Source organism: Phascolarctos cinereus, unplaced genomic scaffold (assembly GCF_003287225.1).
Source record: "Phascolarctos cinereus isolate Bilbo 61053 unplaced genomic scaffold, phaCin_HiC Scaffold_4;HRSCAF=312, whole genome shotgun sequence".
NCBI classification, from domain to species: Eukaryota; Metazoa; Chordata; class Mammalia; order Diprotodontia; family Phascolarctidae; genus Phascolarctos; species Phascolarctos cinereus.
In genome coordinates, this window is record NW_027555847.1 from 634,961,449 (window position 1) to 634,978,718 (window position 17,270).

Below are 17,270 nucleotides of genomic sequence, written 5' to 3' on the forward strand. Positions count from 1 at the left end.
CCATCTTATTAAGTATGTATGGATTCCAGGAAATAGCATATGTCTTTTTTCCAGGCAAAAGACCAACATAGTCTTAATGTAAACACTTAGAAGCTGAATACTTGAGTGTCTGAGTTATTGCTGTCCATTTACATCTCTAAACTCTGCCCTGGCTTTGAAGCTAATCTGTCACTGCTCTTTAGTAAGCAAACACATTCCCAATCTGATGCAACATGTTTTTCTTAATATTTATCAAGTGCTATCAGTGAGCTTGCTATGGAGGTAGCCAGGTGACATGCAAAGGAGACCAGACCTAGAAACAGATGGCCTGGATTCAGATCCTGGCTCTGAGGTTTACTAGCCATGTGACCATGGTAAAGACATCTAACTTCTCTCAGCTTCAGTTCCTTCATCTATCAAATGGGGAAAATAATACTTCCTCTATCTACTATATAAGCCCTTTGGGAGAAAATAGAAATACTTTATAAACCTATAGAAATATGAGCTTCCTATATAGAATATAACTGATGTATGTCCGGATTTTGAAAGCGGTGAACAACTGTAGGTATAACTTCCACATCTAATTCTAATATTAATGGCCAGTAGCTCTAGCCAAGAAATATAAGCTTTGGCCATGAGGTTCCAGTGAAGCTGAATTGGATTTGATTCTTTAATAATGATCTGTCATGGGTTGAAAATTAAAATGACTTTCTGGTTCTTAAGTGAGGGAGAGAAAGTCTTGACATTCAAACTAAAGAAAGTATTTGTAGAAATTGAATCAAAATTAAAGAGAAAAATGATTGTGGGACCAGTGCTTGTTCTTATAGAGGATAGTACTTGGAACAACATAGAATCTTTTCTGAAAAAAGGCCTACGTGGCATCAGGGCATAGGGGTCAGGACCAGACCTGTGATTTTGTTGGCATAAGGAACTTCCAGGAGAGGGAAACTCCCTCTATCAATGAGGGTTGGCATTTTCTTTGTGAGTTATCGTCTTAGAGAATTACTAAAGCAATGAGAAGTTAGGTGATAGATCCAGTATATGTCCTGGCTTTGAGAGTGACACCTGGAGTCATGAAGAGCAGGAGAGCATACCTCCCACCATGCTCTCACTCCAAGTACACTGGCTCATAAGGGTTTTTCTTTTTTCTTTTTCTTTATTTCTTTATTTTTTTTTTAAGAAACAAATTTGTGCTCATTCCTTTAAGAAAAACATAGTGCTGTCAAAAACTTATGATCTTTATGCCAATTTCATATCACCTGCCATAAAATGTTAAAACTGGAATGACAGAATTTTAGATCGTAGAACGTATAATATTAGTGCCAGAAGGGACCTTACAATATGGAAAGTTAGAATATAGAATACCCATTTATTCATTCATTAAATCTGTCATGGGTTGAAAATTGAAGTATTTGGGTTATTAAACATGGAAGAGAAAGTCTTGATATTTAAGACAGAAAAATTAACTGAGCAATACAGTATCAGAAAGAAAAAAGAGAAAGAAAAAGAAACATATTATGAAGTCAATGTTTGTACTTATAGCAGATAATAGAAATACCTTCTTACTTTATGTCAAATACTATTTTAGAACTTGGAAGTTGAAATAGTTTAGATTTCTTGGTCCAGAAAGGGGTAAGTCATGAAAACAGATAAGAACCTTACAAAATGTTATATAAGTATAATGTAGAGTTGTGAAGCAAGGCTTTACATGTGCAATAGAGAATGAACTTGAAGGGACCTTAGGGAACATTTCCTCCAATTCCCTCATTTTGAATTTGGTGAACTTGTGGCCCAGGATGGGAAGTGCCTGGCCCAAGGTCACACAGCAAATTAATGGAGAGCGAGAATTAGACCCCAAGTTTCCTGAGCCCCACTCTTGTTCTCTTACTCCTAAACCCCACTGCCTTTAGTGGATTCTGAATTTTTCAGATGCTCACACTTTTTCATCAGTATTTCAAAGATAAAGGAAAAACTACAAGATGTCTTTGACACATACTGTACCAGCGATCCTCAAAGTATGGTCCAAGGAAACCTGTAAGTCCTCAAGACCCTCTTAGGAGGGTTCTTGGGAGGGTCAAAATGATTTTTGTAGTAAGACTAAGGTATTATTTACCTATTAAAATACTCCCTCTTCCAACTACGTAGCCTTATGAGGCCAGGTTTTCTTCATATACTTCAACCAAAACAACATATTGCAACAAATTGAATGCAGAATGACGACATAAGAATCTGTCTTCTATTAAACCAGACATTAAAGAGATTTGCGAAAACATGTAAAATGATGCCATTCTTCTCACTAATTATTTTTTGCTTTGGAAAGTAGGTACTTTCATAAAATATTTACTTTATGTTAACATGTAATGTATTTGTTATTGTTATTTTATATTTTTTTTCAGTTTTAATTCCTAATATGGTAAATGTTGATAGATATAACCCACATAAATAAATGTTCTTTAGAGTCCTCAATAATTTCTAAACGTATGAAATGGTACAGAGATCAAAATGTTTGGAAACTGTTTTTCTGTGCTATGCTTAGTATAACCTGGCCCCCCTTCCTACCTTCTTACCCATTATTCTCCTCTATACACCCTGTGATTCAGCCATACTAGCCTTCTTACAGTTCCGTACATGGGATGCTCCACTTCCTATCTCCCTGCCCTTGTAGTGGCTGTCCCTGGTGCTTGGATCCGTTCCTTCTCACTGTGATTTCTTGGAATCTCTGATTTCCTTCCATTCAGCTCATGTGCTGTCTTCTACATGAGGTGTTTCCTGATCCCCTCCCCCAAGCTGTGAGAACCCACAATGCTTACAAAATGACCTTGTATTCATTCTGTGTGCATTCTGTGTGTCCTTGAGGTAGCCTGATGTAGCAGAGAGCTGCTCTTGAAGCCAGGAAGATCTGGGTTCAAGTGTGTGCTTCTGAGCCATACCATGTGACTGATAGCAAGTCACTCAATCTCTGTGCTTGAAGAGATGTAGATTTGAATCGGTAGTGGGTGCAGCTTCCTTATCTGGAAATTCACTATGCAAATTAAATCACTGGTCCAGATCCTACCCCAATGTATATAATGATAAATATTCTTGTGGACTCTCTCTTTTGAATATTAGCTCCCTACATGTAATTGGGGGAAAAAAATAAAATATTATGTTTAAAGAACAGACTATAAACTCCTTGAGGGCAAGGAAAATTTTACTTTTGTCTTCATATCACCAGACCATAATGTAGTGTCTGGAACACAGTGGTACTTAATAAATGCTTGTTGATTGAATAATTACAGCAGCAATAATGATAGCGTTCATATAATTCCGTAAGATTTATATAGTACTTTTTCTACATATGTAATCCCATTTATCCTCATAATGACCCTATGAAGGAGGTGCTATTATCCCTGTGTTAGCACAGTGCCTGGAACATAGTAAGTATTTAATAAATGTTTATTTATTGCTACAGATGAGGAAACAGTCTGAGAGGTTAAGTGTTTTGCTCGTGGTTATGTAGTCAGTGTCTGAGGGAGGTTTTGAACTCAGGTCTTCCTGCTCCCAAGGTCAGGTTTTCCTGACCCCAAGTCCAGCACTCTATCCACTACACAGATTGATTGATAATGGCTACTAGTAAAATAAATGGCTACTCATGAGATAATGGATGTGAACCGTTAAAAGCAATCAGAAACTAGAGAAACAAACGTTTCCTGGCATACTTTGTTATGCACATCTTTAATGGGTTTATCATAGATCACGTACCAGAGTTTATCTGTATTTGTTTCTTATCCCCTTCCTACACAGTAAGCTCTGTGAGCTCAGGGACCATATCTCATCTAAATTTTATATTTCTCCCATAATAATAAAATGCTCTGCACACAGCAGGTGCTTAAGAAATGTTTGCTGAATGGAATGGAACAAAATGTGAAGTGGCCAAACAAGGACCAAGAGAACAGAGACACCACATCCCTCTCCAGGGTCCCAAAGCCCGCTTGTTTACAAGAAATCTACTAGGCCAACATGTATTGGTGTTTGCTTTTAACTATGTAAATCTTGTGGTTCAAAAACACATTTCAAACGATTGTCATTAAAAAACCAAACCCCAGAACACACTTTCAGTTACAAACACTGGGCTAATTCACTTGTTCCAGGATTGCCTTCCTCTTTCACTTGAGGTCCCTTTCTTCTATCACTTCTTGCTCACGGCTAGATTTCCAGTTGTTATGGGGACGGGGATAGGGGTGGGGGTTGCCACAGAAAGCCAGAAATCCCAGGGAACCCCCTGACATTCTTCACAGCATCTAAGAATCCAAAAGTTGGATGAGAGCTAAGAGGTCATTCAGTTTGATGCCTGTCCAATGTACAAAATCCTTCTATAGCATTGCCATGAAGAGGCCAACCAGCCCCTGAATGAAGACCCCCCTAGTGACAGGCAAAATGCCTGTTCATTTTTCACTGCCCGTCTGTGCCTTCCCCACTGCAGGGGCCATGTTCTGAGCAGCTTCTGTCCAAGGGACCTGATGATGTGGAATGAGGAAAGGTGGTGAAAGACTAGGGAGAGGAGATGCCGTACTTCAAAACCGTGTCCGCAGAACAATTCAGTTCAATCCGATCAAGCCCTACTGCCCCCTGGAAGTGTGCTAGTCTGTGCTAGAAAGCCACAGAAGATAATGGGAATTTGCATTCTCCTGAGGGCAGATCTAATGGTATCTGAATAAGTAAATACAAAGCGATTTCTAGGCTTAGAGTAAGAGGCGGCACCTGACCTGAGCCTTCAAGGGGTGGAGAAGAGGAGTGTGCACATTCCAGACACGGAGGAGAGATAGCCTGTGCCAAGGCCTGGGACTAGGGGATGGGGTCTCAATTTTGGAGAGCAGATGGTAGGACAGTCTGGAGGATACATGAGATGAGAGAAGGTGGGATGGGAGATAGGGACTACACGTGGAATTTCATTAGTCTGAGGAACTCGTAGTGAGGAAATTCCCTCTACCAATACAGATTGGCACCTTCTCTGCCTCTCAGTTTTAAAGATTTGCCTAGAAACTAAGAGGTTAAGTGATTTGCTCAGGGTTACACACCCATATCTGAGTCAGGATTTGAATTCAGGTCTCCCTCCCTTTGAGGCCAGATCTCTAGGGGAGAGTCTGATGGTGGAAGGCTTTGTACGCTAGGCTGAAGAGTCTATGTTGTGCCCTAGAGACAATAAGAAACACTGAAGATTTTTTTTTGAGTCAGGGAGAAGTGCGCCTGACTTATGCCTTATGATAGTTTGGTGGCAGCTCTGTGACAGGGTAGAACCAGGAGGGGAGGGACTGGGAGCAGGAAGCCTAATTAGGAGGCTGTTACAGTAGGGCAGATGAGGACGTGGAGAAAGAGCTGACTTAATCACGTTTGCAAATCTACTACCCTCTCATTCAATTTTGGGATGGAGGGTAGAATAGCTACATTATACCTTTCTGGATAGCAGCTTCCCCATTAAATTTGGCCACTTTAAGCCCAAACTAAAATCTTTCTTGACAATCAGTGTTGCTAGAATAAACTAAACTCTGGAAATGGAACCATATGATATAGCAGAAAGAATGCTCTATTGGTTCAGAGGAACTAGGTTCAAATCCTGGCCTTGCCATTAACTAATACATGTGACCTTGGGCCTTAAAATGAAAAAGCTGATTTCTAAAGCATCTTCTAACCTTAAATTACACACACACACACACACACACACACACACACACACACATTAAAAAGTTGATCTCTAAAGTCACTTTTAACAAATCATAAATACACACACATACATATGCATATATATCAAATATAATAATTATAATATAATACATATGCATATACATACATACAAAGCAGCTGGGTGGTGCAATAGGTAGAGCATTGAGCCTGGAGTCAGAAAGGCCAGAATTAAAATATGACCTCAGATACTTACTAGCTGTGTGATTCTGGGCAAGTCACTTTACCCCTGCCTGCATAACAGCTAGAAAGGGAAATGGCAAACCACTCTAGTATCTTTGCCAAAAAAACTCCACAGATGGCCCATTGGGTCATGAAGAGTTGGACACAACTAAATGACTAAACAGCACACACACACACACATATATCAGCATATGTAATATAAGCTGGTAATACTTATATCTATGTATATGTACATATATGTAGATATTACATATATTATGGGTAATAGATAGATAGGTAGATAGATAGATAGACAGATAGATAGATAGATATTCCCTCTCCTATGTTTGAGTTTCCTCACCTTTAAAATGAGAAAGTTGAATTAGGTGATCTCCAAAGCCTCTTCCAACTTCAAATCTTATATATGCATATACATTTTACATATATATATATATATATATGTATATATATATATATATATATATATATATATACACACACACATATATATACATATAGTACATAAAACTAATGGAATAGATCATCTATATTATTATATTATATTCCTAAATGTCTGAGGCAAGATTTGAATGCAGATCTCTCTGACTTCAAATCCCATACTCTATTGCACCATACAGCAACCCCACAGTGACAGATTGTGTGTCAGCTGTTAGAAGTTGGAGGACCAGCCTCTCTATGTTCCAAGAAGCTCATTACCAGCATGTTCACAGGATAATAATTTTTTCTGCTGCAGCAACTCCCAAGGACTGACTTCCAAATGAGAGAGATTACGATTACACCATTAGATGGGGTACACATAGGAATAAAATTATAGATCCTTGGGAGTCTTACTTAAAGAATTAATAAGGATATTGCAATCAAGAAGGAGATGATGCAGTGAAATCTAACCCTTCTACCTGTAATCTCATCAGGGTGGATATTTCCCATACCAACAATGATCACAGCCCCTCTGTGACTTAGTAGATGGCCTTTGAGAGCTACTATTATGTACTTAGTTGGAGTGGGGAGTCTTTGCCAGCTGACCTAAAACTTCCTAATCTTCCAATGTGAACGGTGAAGGCACCACCAAACAAAGGTCCTTGAGCAAGAGTTGGTCAGGCTGGAGTATCATCTTCTTGGAATTACAGAATCCTGGAGCTGAAAGTGACCTGGAACATCTAGTCCATACAACACACAGGAGTCCATTTTACAACCAGCCTCCATTGGAAGACCTTCAGTGCTCCACTTGGAGCTCACTACATCTTGGGGCAGCCCATTCCAGATAACTGTAATCATTACTGTTTTTCATCGTTATCAATCTGAAACCTGTCTCTAAAGAATTTCAGCCTTGGTTCCCCTTTCTGCCTTTACTGCTTAATCAGCTCAGGTGCAACATCTTCATTTTCCCAGTTATTAGGTCACCCTCTTTCCTGAAATTGCTTAGTATTTATATTTACTATTGGAAGCCAAGAAAAACTCATTCTTCCACATGTCAACAATTCAAATACCTGAAAATACCTATCATGACACTCCTCAAGGATAATGAATCCTTAAATGGAATGGTTTCTAATTCTCTCACCATCCTAGGCATTTCTCCCTTGTCATAATAATAGCTAATATTTGTATAGACTGTTAAGGTTTGCAAAGCACTTTACTCATTATCTCATTTGATTGACATACTCAAGCTTATCAATTTTCTTCCTAAAATAGAGATTCCCAGAAAGTAATTTAGTACTCTAGGCATGGTTTGACCAGGGCATAGTAAAACAAGACTAAAATCCATTTTCTGGACACTACTATGTTCCCTTTAATATGCTTCCTAGGCAGTTATTTGACCACTTAAAGGAAGACTGATACAGGAAATCACCGGCAAAATCCTGCCTGGGCTCACTCCTCATGGTTTCATCAAATATATCCTTAATATGTATGTAGGCCATTCTCATAAATGTTGTATAGTGATGAAAAAGCAGTCATATAGGTCAGTAATTGCTTTTGTCTTTTCAAACCTTTTTGATTAAAGAACCAGCTGTTTTCTTTTCCACTGTTCAGTGTGATCACCAAGGATCCTTCCAACTCCAATAGTATAAAGTATTTTCCTCTTTGAGAAATCGTGAAATTGATTCCTGAGCAAATTTGTTGATTTTACAGGCGAGGAAACTGAGTCTTAGAGAGAAGAAATTGACTCAAGGTCACAGGGGAAAATGGCAGAGCCAAGACTTGAGTCCTAATTCTTAGTCCAGGTACAGGGCACTTTCTACTATGCCACATGGTCTCTATGTTGCAGTATAGGGTATACATAACCAAAATGAAGGGCTTAGATGATTACAGAAATGCTCATCAATAGAATATTTTCAACTCTAGCATCCTTTAAAGCCCAACGCAAATGCCACCTCCTCTTGGAAGTCTTACCTGATGCGCCTGGTAGGCATCAGCTTTCTGATGTCTCTTGGCTCTCTCATCATTTCACTTTTTAATACTGTGTATTAAACACTTGTGCATATATACCACCTACCAAATTATAGTCTCTAAATGGGAAGGTTCTAGTCTTATCTAAACTTTATATCTCCCTCAGAGGGATACATCCTTTATATCTCTCCTAAACTTTTTATCTCTGCCTATCACAGTTCTCTGCATATAGTCAGTGCTTAATTAATGTTGAATAAATGAACAACTTCTACAGATTAGTTGGTTTGGTCTTTCACTAGATTCTAAAATAGATGATTGCAAGAGCATTGAATTCCAATTCAGGAAACCTAGGTTGAAGTCTTGGCTCTGACGTTTATTAACTTAATAACTGTAAGAAAGTCTCGTCATCTCTCTGAGCCTCAGTTTCCTCAGCTATGAAATGTAGACAACCATATTGCATTATCTAACTCAAAGTTGCACAGAAGAAGGTGCTCACAAATGTATAAAGGACCATGTGACTATAAAAAAATATGAAGAATGTCAGGCTTTTATGGATTTGGAAGAGTAGGGTTCTATTCCAGACCTTTGCAATACCTATTTATGGCTTTGTCCAAGTCATTTCCTTCTCTGTGTCTAAGTTTCCTCATCTATAAAATGGGTCTAATCTTATTCATCCTTCATATCTCACAGCATGGCTTTGAGGATAGGCATTTTGTAAATTGATGTAAATGTGAGTAGAATTAGTCATTGGTATTTAGAAGAAGGTATGGGATAGGCAGCCAGAACCTTGGGCATCAGAGCTTTGAGTAATGGAGTAGGAGGTAAAGAACAGGAAATCAGAAGGAAGGGAAAAGAACAAGGGCATATTGAGAGGTATTCATTGAAATAATCAGTAACCTCAGTGAATTCTGCTCCTAACAAATGTAGTCAGGTCACAAATGTGAAAATTGTCACCAGTCACTAAATGGATTGTCTTACCAGAATAGTGATTCACAAGGTCTTCCAAGCACTGGAAGGTGAGTCTTGGAGAAATATAATACCAGTTGTTGGGTAAACGGAAGATGCGATAATGCTTCACTTGTCTGTGTCTCACTGATAATGAATAAAAACCTGGAGGGGGGGGGAGAAAAAAAAACAGTCGTATTTAATTTGTTTTCATTCAAGAGGAAGGACAAGTAAATTGTTTCATTTTTGACTGATGGCTTAGATTTTTTTTCTGAACTATTCAAAGATATATTTTTGGATCGTGGCGAGTTCTTACTTAGTGAAATCTGAACTGTCCCAACAGTTGGTACCCAAAGCTGGTTACTGCTGGCTATTTAAGCACATCTAGCAGTGATCTTAGACTGTATCTAGGGCCTGAATTCTTCCACTGAGAGAAATAACTATTTGTGATGTTAAGTAGAGTTAAGTACACATAGGAAAAAGAACCAACTTTTCTTTGGGTTTTGAGACCAGCACATGCAGCATTCCATTTTCTTTTCTTCTTAACTTCTTTCTTTCTTTCTTTCTTTTTCTTTCTTTCTTTCTTTCTTTCTTTCTTTCTTTCTTCTTTCTCTCTCTCTCTCTCTTTCTCTCTCTCTCTCTCTCTCTCTCTCTCTCTCTCTCTCTTTCTTTCTTTCTTTCTTTCTTTCTTTCTTTCTTTCCTTCTTTCTTTTTATTTTTAAGCAGATTTGAATTATGTAGGAAGGGGTCCCAGCCATTAGATTGCTATCTAATACTCTATCTTGAAGCCTTACCCTGATAAATCACCAACTCTGCCAGCACCACATTTACTTTGCCCATATGATGTTTCCCTCCGTAAGTTTTGTTAATATACACAGTTGAGAGTGGAGTGAAATGGCAACCTGTTTCATATTTAGAACCCCACAATTTCAGAGTTAAAAGGAACTTCGGATCTCTTTAAGCCCAGAGGTGTCAAACATGCCATGGCCAAAACCAAATTAAAATGTAATTGAGAAATATTTCACAAAATAAATAAAATACACTAAAACATGTATGATATTAACATATGATGTTTCTAAGTCAATATATGACTGGCAGGGATCCTTATGAATGGCTTAGTAGTGTCTGTTTCTATTTCAATTTGGTACCATTTTTTTAATCTGACCCCTATGTGAAGCAGGAATCTTTCCTTACAATATCCCTAACAAGTTATCCAGCTTGGGCTTGAAGATCTCTGAGATAGAGACCACCATCTCTTCCTACCCCACCTCTTTCAACCCCAGGTTGTCAATGTTAACACTAAGAGGCCATGTGAAAGGAGCTGTTGACTTGGAGACAATAGACTTGTACTCAGGTCCCAACTCTAGTTATACTAGTCATGTGACCTTGGACATGTCACCATTTCGCCAGAATGCAGTTTCACAAAAACACGGATCCTAGCACATTAGAGCAGAAAGAGCCAACAGAGCTCATCTAATCTAACTTCTTAATTTTGCAAATGAGGAAACTGAATTCAAAGAAGGCAGAGACAGGACTTGAACTCAGCCCTTTTGACTCCAAGTGCAGTTCCTATTACTACACAGCTTTCTCTTGAAGTTAACTTTGGTGGTGCCTCCTACCACTTCTTCTCATTTCTGATTTATGACTTCCCATATTCTAACTTTAGCTTTACTTTTTCTTTTTTGAAAACTTCGTTGGTACTCTTTTATTTTCTTTACATCACTTTCATTTCCAAGTGACTCCCCTCCCTCACCACAAACCCAGCACCCAATAGAATTTTCCATAGTAGCAGATTCAGTACAAGCAAGCAAATGTTTTGTTTTGTTTTGTTTTGTTTTCAGTCAACACATTAGCCATATCTAAAAAGAATGCTTTACCTCGTGCCTCTGTGCCTAGACTTAGCCTTACTTTTTGCTGGGCACCTGGGTAACATGGCAGCAAGCATCATAGCAACATCTAGCAACAGAGAGTTAAACTATGAATCCATTACATCTACCTTGCCAGGTGAACAAGAGATTTAACAACCAGGTCAAATTGGAATTTGTCACTCAAACTTAAACAAGTCTCATGGTCTCTTCTCTAAATCACTGACCATTCTGTTATCTTATTTTGTACATGTTCTTCTGCTTTTGAGAAGTTGATAGATACTAATGAAATAATGTTTGGACTTATTTTTATTGTTTTTATTTATTATATTTTATTATTAACACATTTTAAATTAAGTTAATTTAAAATAATTTTGAAAAGCAAAGCACTGTGAGAGTCAGTGAGTCAATAAATATTTATTGAACACCTACTGTGTGCCAGGCATGGTGCTAAGCACTTGACTTGAGTTCTAAATCGATGATCCCATGGTATTCATGCTAACAAGTATCCATTTGGGGTCCATTTTGCTGTTTACTTTGACAAAATGAGAAAAACAAGAACCTTAAAAAGGTTTGTCTTTTTGTTTGAAGCTGTAATCACCATATTCAAAAAAACAGTGATCTCATAACTTTAGCAAAAATGTCTTTTTGTGCTGAGTACTTTGGCAGGTGCAAGGGAAGACGCAAAGATCTGACAAACTTCAGTCCAGTATCTTATGAAACTTACAGATTTGTTCAAGGCAGAGGCCCAAGTGCAAATGTCTATAATATGTGACAAGTGTGCCAGAGAGAAGAAAAACAAATATTTTGTGAAGTTCAAGAGGAGAAGATTGTTACTGACTGAGGATAATCAAGGATTTGGTTTTCATCATTTATTTGTCATTGTTGTCGATGTTTTAAATTTTAAAAATGGTGTCAAAAATGGATATTGACAGGTGCTCTGTGATAATGTCTTCTATTTGTTATATGAGCGAGTCAATTTTGGTAAGTGAATTAGGGGACAGTAGGATCTTGAAGTTGTTTCAAATCTACAAAACGAGGGGAAAGGTTAGACTAGATGATCTCTATGATTCCTGATACCTCTAAATCCCATGATCCTCTCTGACACTGGGACCCCCAAGACCTAAGATTCCTCTTCTGTAAAATGAGAGTGTTCAGCCTGTAAGGTTCTTCACAGCTAGAAGCATTTATATCAATGGCTTTGTATAAGCCTAGTCATATCATCTGTCACTCACTTTTTGCCTAAGCGCCACTTTATAAAACCTAGCATATATTTTCCTGGAACATCAACAGGGCCTGAAAGTTCATGTACTGTAAGCAACCAGAGGTGACAAGTAGAAAATATATGAGAAATTTTGCATACATACCCAGATGACCTGAGCCTACTTCTCTGGGGACTGCTTCATTGTATACAGGGCTGATGAACTTTATTTTTAGCATAGGTGGAGCAAGCATGCTGATGTGGAAATAATAAAAGTCAGGGCACCAGAATTTTGTGACTCCTTTGGGATTTCCATTAGCAGTTTTACTTTTGTTTTAGTTTAGTTTCTTTCTTTTTTTTTTTTTTTGCATTGCTATACTTTGCAGATTTTGATCTTTGGAAGCAATATCATTTTGGGCTTTTAGACTCACTAATTTATCTTCTGTAAGATTAATCAGTGCCTATCTAATATAGTATGTTTCTTGAACATCATAGTCACTCAATTTTTTTTGTGAATGAATGAATGAATGAATTCAATTCAATATATTTATTAAGCATCTACTATTAATAATTACTCACATAATAACTCACACTTATATAGTACTTAAAGGTTTACAAAGCACTTTCCTTTAAAAAGAAACATATTTTCTACCATTCAGTTGAGGAAACTAAGGCACCGAGCTGTTAGGATGCTTATCCATGTTTTTAAGTAAATAAAGCAGAATTTGAACCTAGGTTTCTTATCTCATAGAATCACCTCAGCAAACATCTAGTCTAGCCCCCATCCAAAAGGAAGTCCCATGGCAAGACTCCATGGTATAATACACTGAGTGTGGAGTCTGGAGCCTTACATTTGAATCATAGCTCTGCTACCTGTGTGACTTTAGGCAAGTCATTTCATTTATCAGTGCCTTACTTTTCACATCCGTAAAATCAGAGGTGAGAAGGTACGTCAGGGATGTGCTAGAGTCAATTGTTAAATTCAGTGTATTTATACATCAACAGTTCAGAATTGCTACAAATCAAGGCTTGATTTATTGTTTTACTGATTGCCTAGATGTAGGAAAAGGATGGAGAAAATGTTAATAATCCAGATTAAACTGAAAAGCATGTTGTGAGACTAGCTGTTAAACATTTACCAGCATGCCCCTGGGATACTTGACCCCTTAAAATCCTTTTTTAACTCTAAAATCCTAGAGTTCTTTTTTTTTCCTCCAGTTACAAATAATTGCATAGAAAACATACTCTAAAATAGAGTTTCCTGGTTTTCTCTACTTTGCCTAATTAACGTAAGGCCTTATCTAATGAATGCTAATACTATAATCCTTTTTCACAAGATCATACTATCTCCATCTTCACCCTTACCAACTGGTCATTGGCATATGTACGAATAATAATGATGTACAAAGCCAAAACTGATCCCCTTACTTGATCTGCTTCCCTAAGGCTGACCTAATCACAATGGGCTCTTCTCCCCACTTCTAACTCATTCCATGTTCTACAATCTACATTGTAGGGCCTCCTCGAACGCTAACATTCTGTGCCTTATGTTATGCTGTTCTGTGGCTTCTTCCTCTTCTGCCATGTTGACGTCTGTGTTCTACTACACCATGGTGTTAGATCCCATCCAGTTCCCCCTTTCCGTATTCCAAGGTCCTTCTAGTGCTGGCATCCTCTGGTCTGAGGTTTCTTCGGGCTCTAATGTTCTGTATTCTAAAGTCCCTTTCAGAACCAGCATTCTATGGCTCTGTTTCCTCTCCCCATCTTGTTTACCGCTCTGCTCTCTGTATTTCCAGTTCTCATTACTTTCGTAAGCACCAGCTGCTTTAGGCAATGTGTAGGTTGCTCATTAGCTTACTGGCTCTGGATATGGTTTCCAAAGGTGTAGGAGGATGGGACAAAGAAGGACCATAATGAGTCAAGCGGGAAAGAAACTTATAAAAATCTGATAACAGCATGGAAAAAAAGCACCCTTTGGTCTTCCTTACCTTTCTTAGTTTCGCTTTCTCTGATCATGAAGGAGCCTATCTTTGTGTCAGGCAGCAGTAAAAGTTCTTCAGCTTTGTCTCTTCCTAATCCTTCGAAGAGCCAACTGGAATACAAAAAAGCTTCTATTAAATTCCTTCTCATTCTCTGTACCTTCAAGCTCCCTCTACCCTCCCATCAGAGTAGTAAGGTGGCGCAATGGATAGAGCACTAGGTATGGAGTCAGGAAGACCTGAATTCAAATCTGCCCTAAGACATTTACTAGCTGTGTAAACCCAGACAAGTCACTTAACCCTATTTGCCTCAGTTGCCTCATCTGTAAAATGAGCTGGAGAAGGAAATAGCAAGCCATTCCATATCTTTGCCAAGAAAACCCCAAATGGGGTTATGATGAGTCAGGCGTGACTGAAGTGACTGTACGACAAAACTCTCGCACCACTCATCCCTAGAATTCGAGTCCGAATCAGCTGAGTCTAAGACCAAATTATCAAAAAAGTTAGAATGTACAGGTTCTGAACAAGTGAATTTTACAGTTTTACAAATGGCAAAGGTTAACTGATGGATGCTTCCTGATTCCCAAAGACCAAAATGCTTTGTGAACCTTAATGCATTATATAAATGTAAGTTATCATCACTGTTGTTATGATCGTTTCCCCTTGATCATAATTCTAAAGCTGGAAAGGACCTCACAGGCCATCTGATCTATTTCCCACTCATTTTACTGATGAGGAAACTGAGGCTCACAGAAAACACATGACTTGCTCAAGGACACAAAGGTAGCAAGTATCATAGGTAGGACTTGAACTCAACTCCTTTGGCTCCAGAGCCAGAGCCCTTTCCACTACACCACACTGCATCCTTTCTTATTCCTATATAACAAATATATGGATCTTTTAGCCAACTGATAGAACCCATAAAGCTATGATTTAGCAATTTCATTTTCCTATAAATTAGATCTTAGATAGAGCCTTTAACCTGTTTAAGAAGACAACCTCTCTTTAAATACTTTTTAATAGCATTCATCTGAACACCAAGAGTTCACACACTAAATTCAAATGATCTTTTTTATTTGGCAGAAATGGCTCAGACCAATACCTGGCCATGCTTTGTTACCAAGCGGTTTGTGTTACAATGTGCAATAAAAGGATTACAACACAGTATTTTATAAACATGTAAATACGTACTTTCACATCACATCTGAGGCATCAGAGGAGAATGCTGGCAAAGGACATAGCTATTTGTCTATCCTACATGAAAATCCTCCTTTAATGCTTCACAGTGGCATGGCAGTGACCTTGGGTTCTCATACACCATGCTGGTGGAGGATAGGTTTTTTCAGATCCTACTAAACTGGGTAGGCTTCAAGTACAACCCAGGAATAGACTTTATGTGTCTATTATCTGAAGTTCAGACCAGTTAAATTTGGGGAAATTCGTCACCAAAAAGTGACCCACCTTTTGGTAAGCATATAATACATACGTATATTCACCGATACACACAGACAGAGAGACATACAATACAGTTATTCATAACTTAGCTTAGCAGAAAAATACGTGCACGAATAAGGCCACATAGAAAGCTACTGAATTAAATTGAACTGAATAATCATTACTGAAAATGTATCTAGCTACACTCTTCAGAGAAAATGTAAGACCTTATTAGACATCATCTTATGAGATCTCCATGGTAGCAGGCAATGCAGGTTGCCAGGATCTTCTTTAAATGTAAATGCAGTACTTTTGGAGACCAGCAAACAAACATTCTCTCACTTCGCTTTTTCTTTTCTGTCCTTTCTTTCTTTCCTTCTTTCTCTTCTCTTCTCTTTCTTTCTTCCTTCCTCCCTCTTCTTTCTTTCTTCCCTTTTCTTTTTTTTTTCCTTCCTTCCTTCTTTCTTTCCTTTCTATTCTGCCTTCTCCTTACTTTTTTCCTCCATGAAGGCTTGATGAAAAGTAATATATAGTGTAGTCTATATGTAATATACACTAATATATGTAAGTATAGTGATCTTTATCTTGTCCAGTTAATACATTCAGCTTGGATAGTGTCACCTGGGAATTCCTATAATTCCACGTTGTTCCTGCTACTCTGTATTCTTTCTCAGAGTCTAGAAGGCTGCTACCACAAGCAAATTATGAACCCTTGGAAATGGTATAATAATAATAATAGCAGCTAGCATTTATATGGCATCTATTATGTGCCAGGCACTGTGCTAAGTGCTTTATAAATATATTATCTCATTTGATCCTCACCACATCCCTAGGAGGTAGGTAGTATTATTATCCCCATTTTACAGCTGAGGAAACTGGGGCAAACAGAGGTTAAGTGACTTATCCGAGGTCACACAGCTAGCAAGGGTCAGATCCTCCCGACACCAGACACAGAGCTCTATCCACTGTACCACCTAGCACAAAAAGTACAGACTGCAGATTTTATCTTGTTTTATTTTCCGTCCATGTTATTGTCCGTTTCCAGGCTATCACTGGCCTGGTCAGAAGCTAGAGAATTGCAGCCATGTAATCTGGGTGTGTTTACTGCTATATAATTCTAAATTCTAGATATGCAATTGTTTCTTAGAACACATCATTTCTTATAAAGCCCCTACAAACTAAAACAAAACTAAAACAAAACTGCATCATGACTGTGAGCTGGGTTGGTAGAGGTTAGGAAGTTTACTCACCCATGGTAAACTTTGGCCACACACATTCCAGGAATATAACTTTCTCGACCAGTGCTGAGGGAAACTGCTCTCCACCAGCCTCCTTCACTGTACAAATAGCAACACAAATAATCAGATTTAGTCTAAGGAAGATCACATTGCTAGGAAATGACAGGGCATAATCATAATAGATGTCTATGAAGTGCTTTCAGTTTTGCCAAGGGCTTCATAAACATGATCTAATTTAATTTTCACAACCCTGTAAGGTAGGTGCTACAGGTATTATTCTTCCCAATTTACAGGATCAGAGAGTTCAAAGACTTGCTAATCATCATAGACTAGTGAGTATCTA

General features: G+C 38.2%; 2 protein-coding genes across 5 annotated transcripts in view; one reads left to right on the top strand and one right to left on the bottom strand.

Moving 5' to 3' along the window:
* TG (thyroglobulin) overlaps positions 1 to 17,270 on the top strand; it is a 364,454-nt gene that overhangs the window by 228,514 nt on the left and 118,670 nt on the right. The gene's annotated exons all lie outside the window — the stretch shown is intronic.
* SLA (Src like adaptor) overlaps positions 1 to 17,270 on the bottom strand; it is a 58,390-nt gene that overhangs the window by 5,269 nt on the left and 35,851 nt on the right. For all 4 annotated transcript variants that reach the window (XM_020997885.2, XM_020997887.2, XM_020997886.2 and 1 more), the window contains 3 exons: positions 16,940 to 17,026; positions 14,265 to 14,368; positions 9,244 to 9,375 (listed from right to left, as the gene is read on the bottom strand). In XM_020997885.2, coding sequence (XP_020853544.1) covers positions 9,244 to 9,375; positions 14,265 to 14,368; positions 16,940 to 17,026 — 323 coding nt within the window. The remainder of the gene's footprint in view (positions 1 to 9,243; positions 9,376 to 14,264; positions 14,369 to 16,939; positions 17,027 to 17,270) is intronic.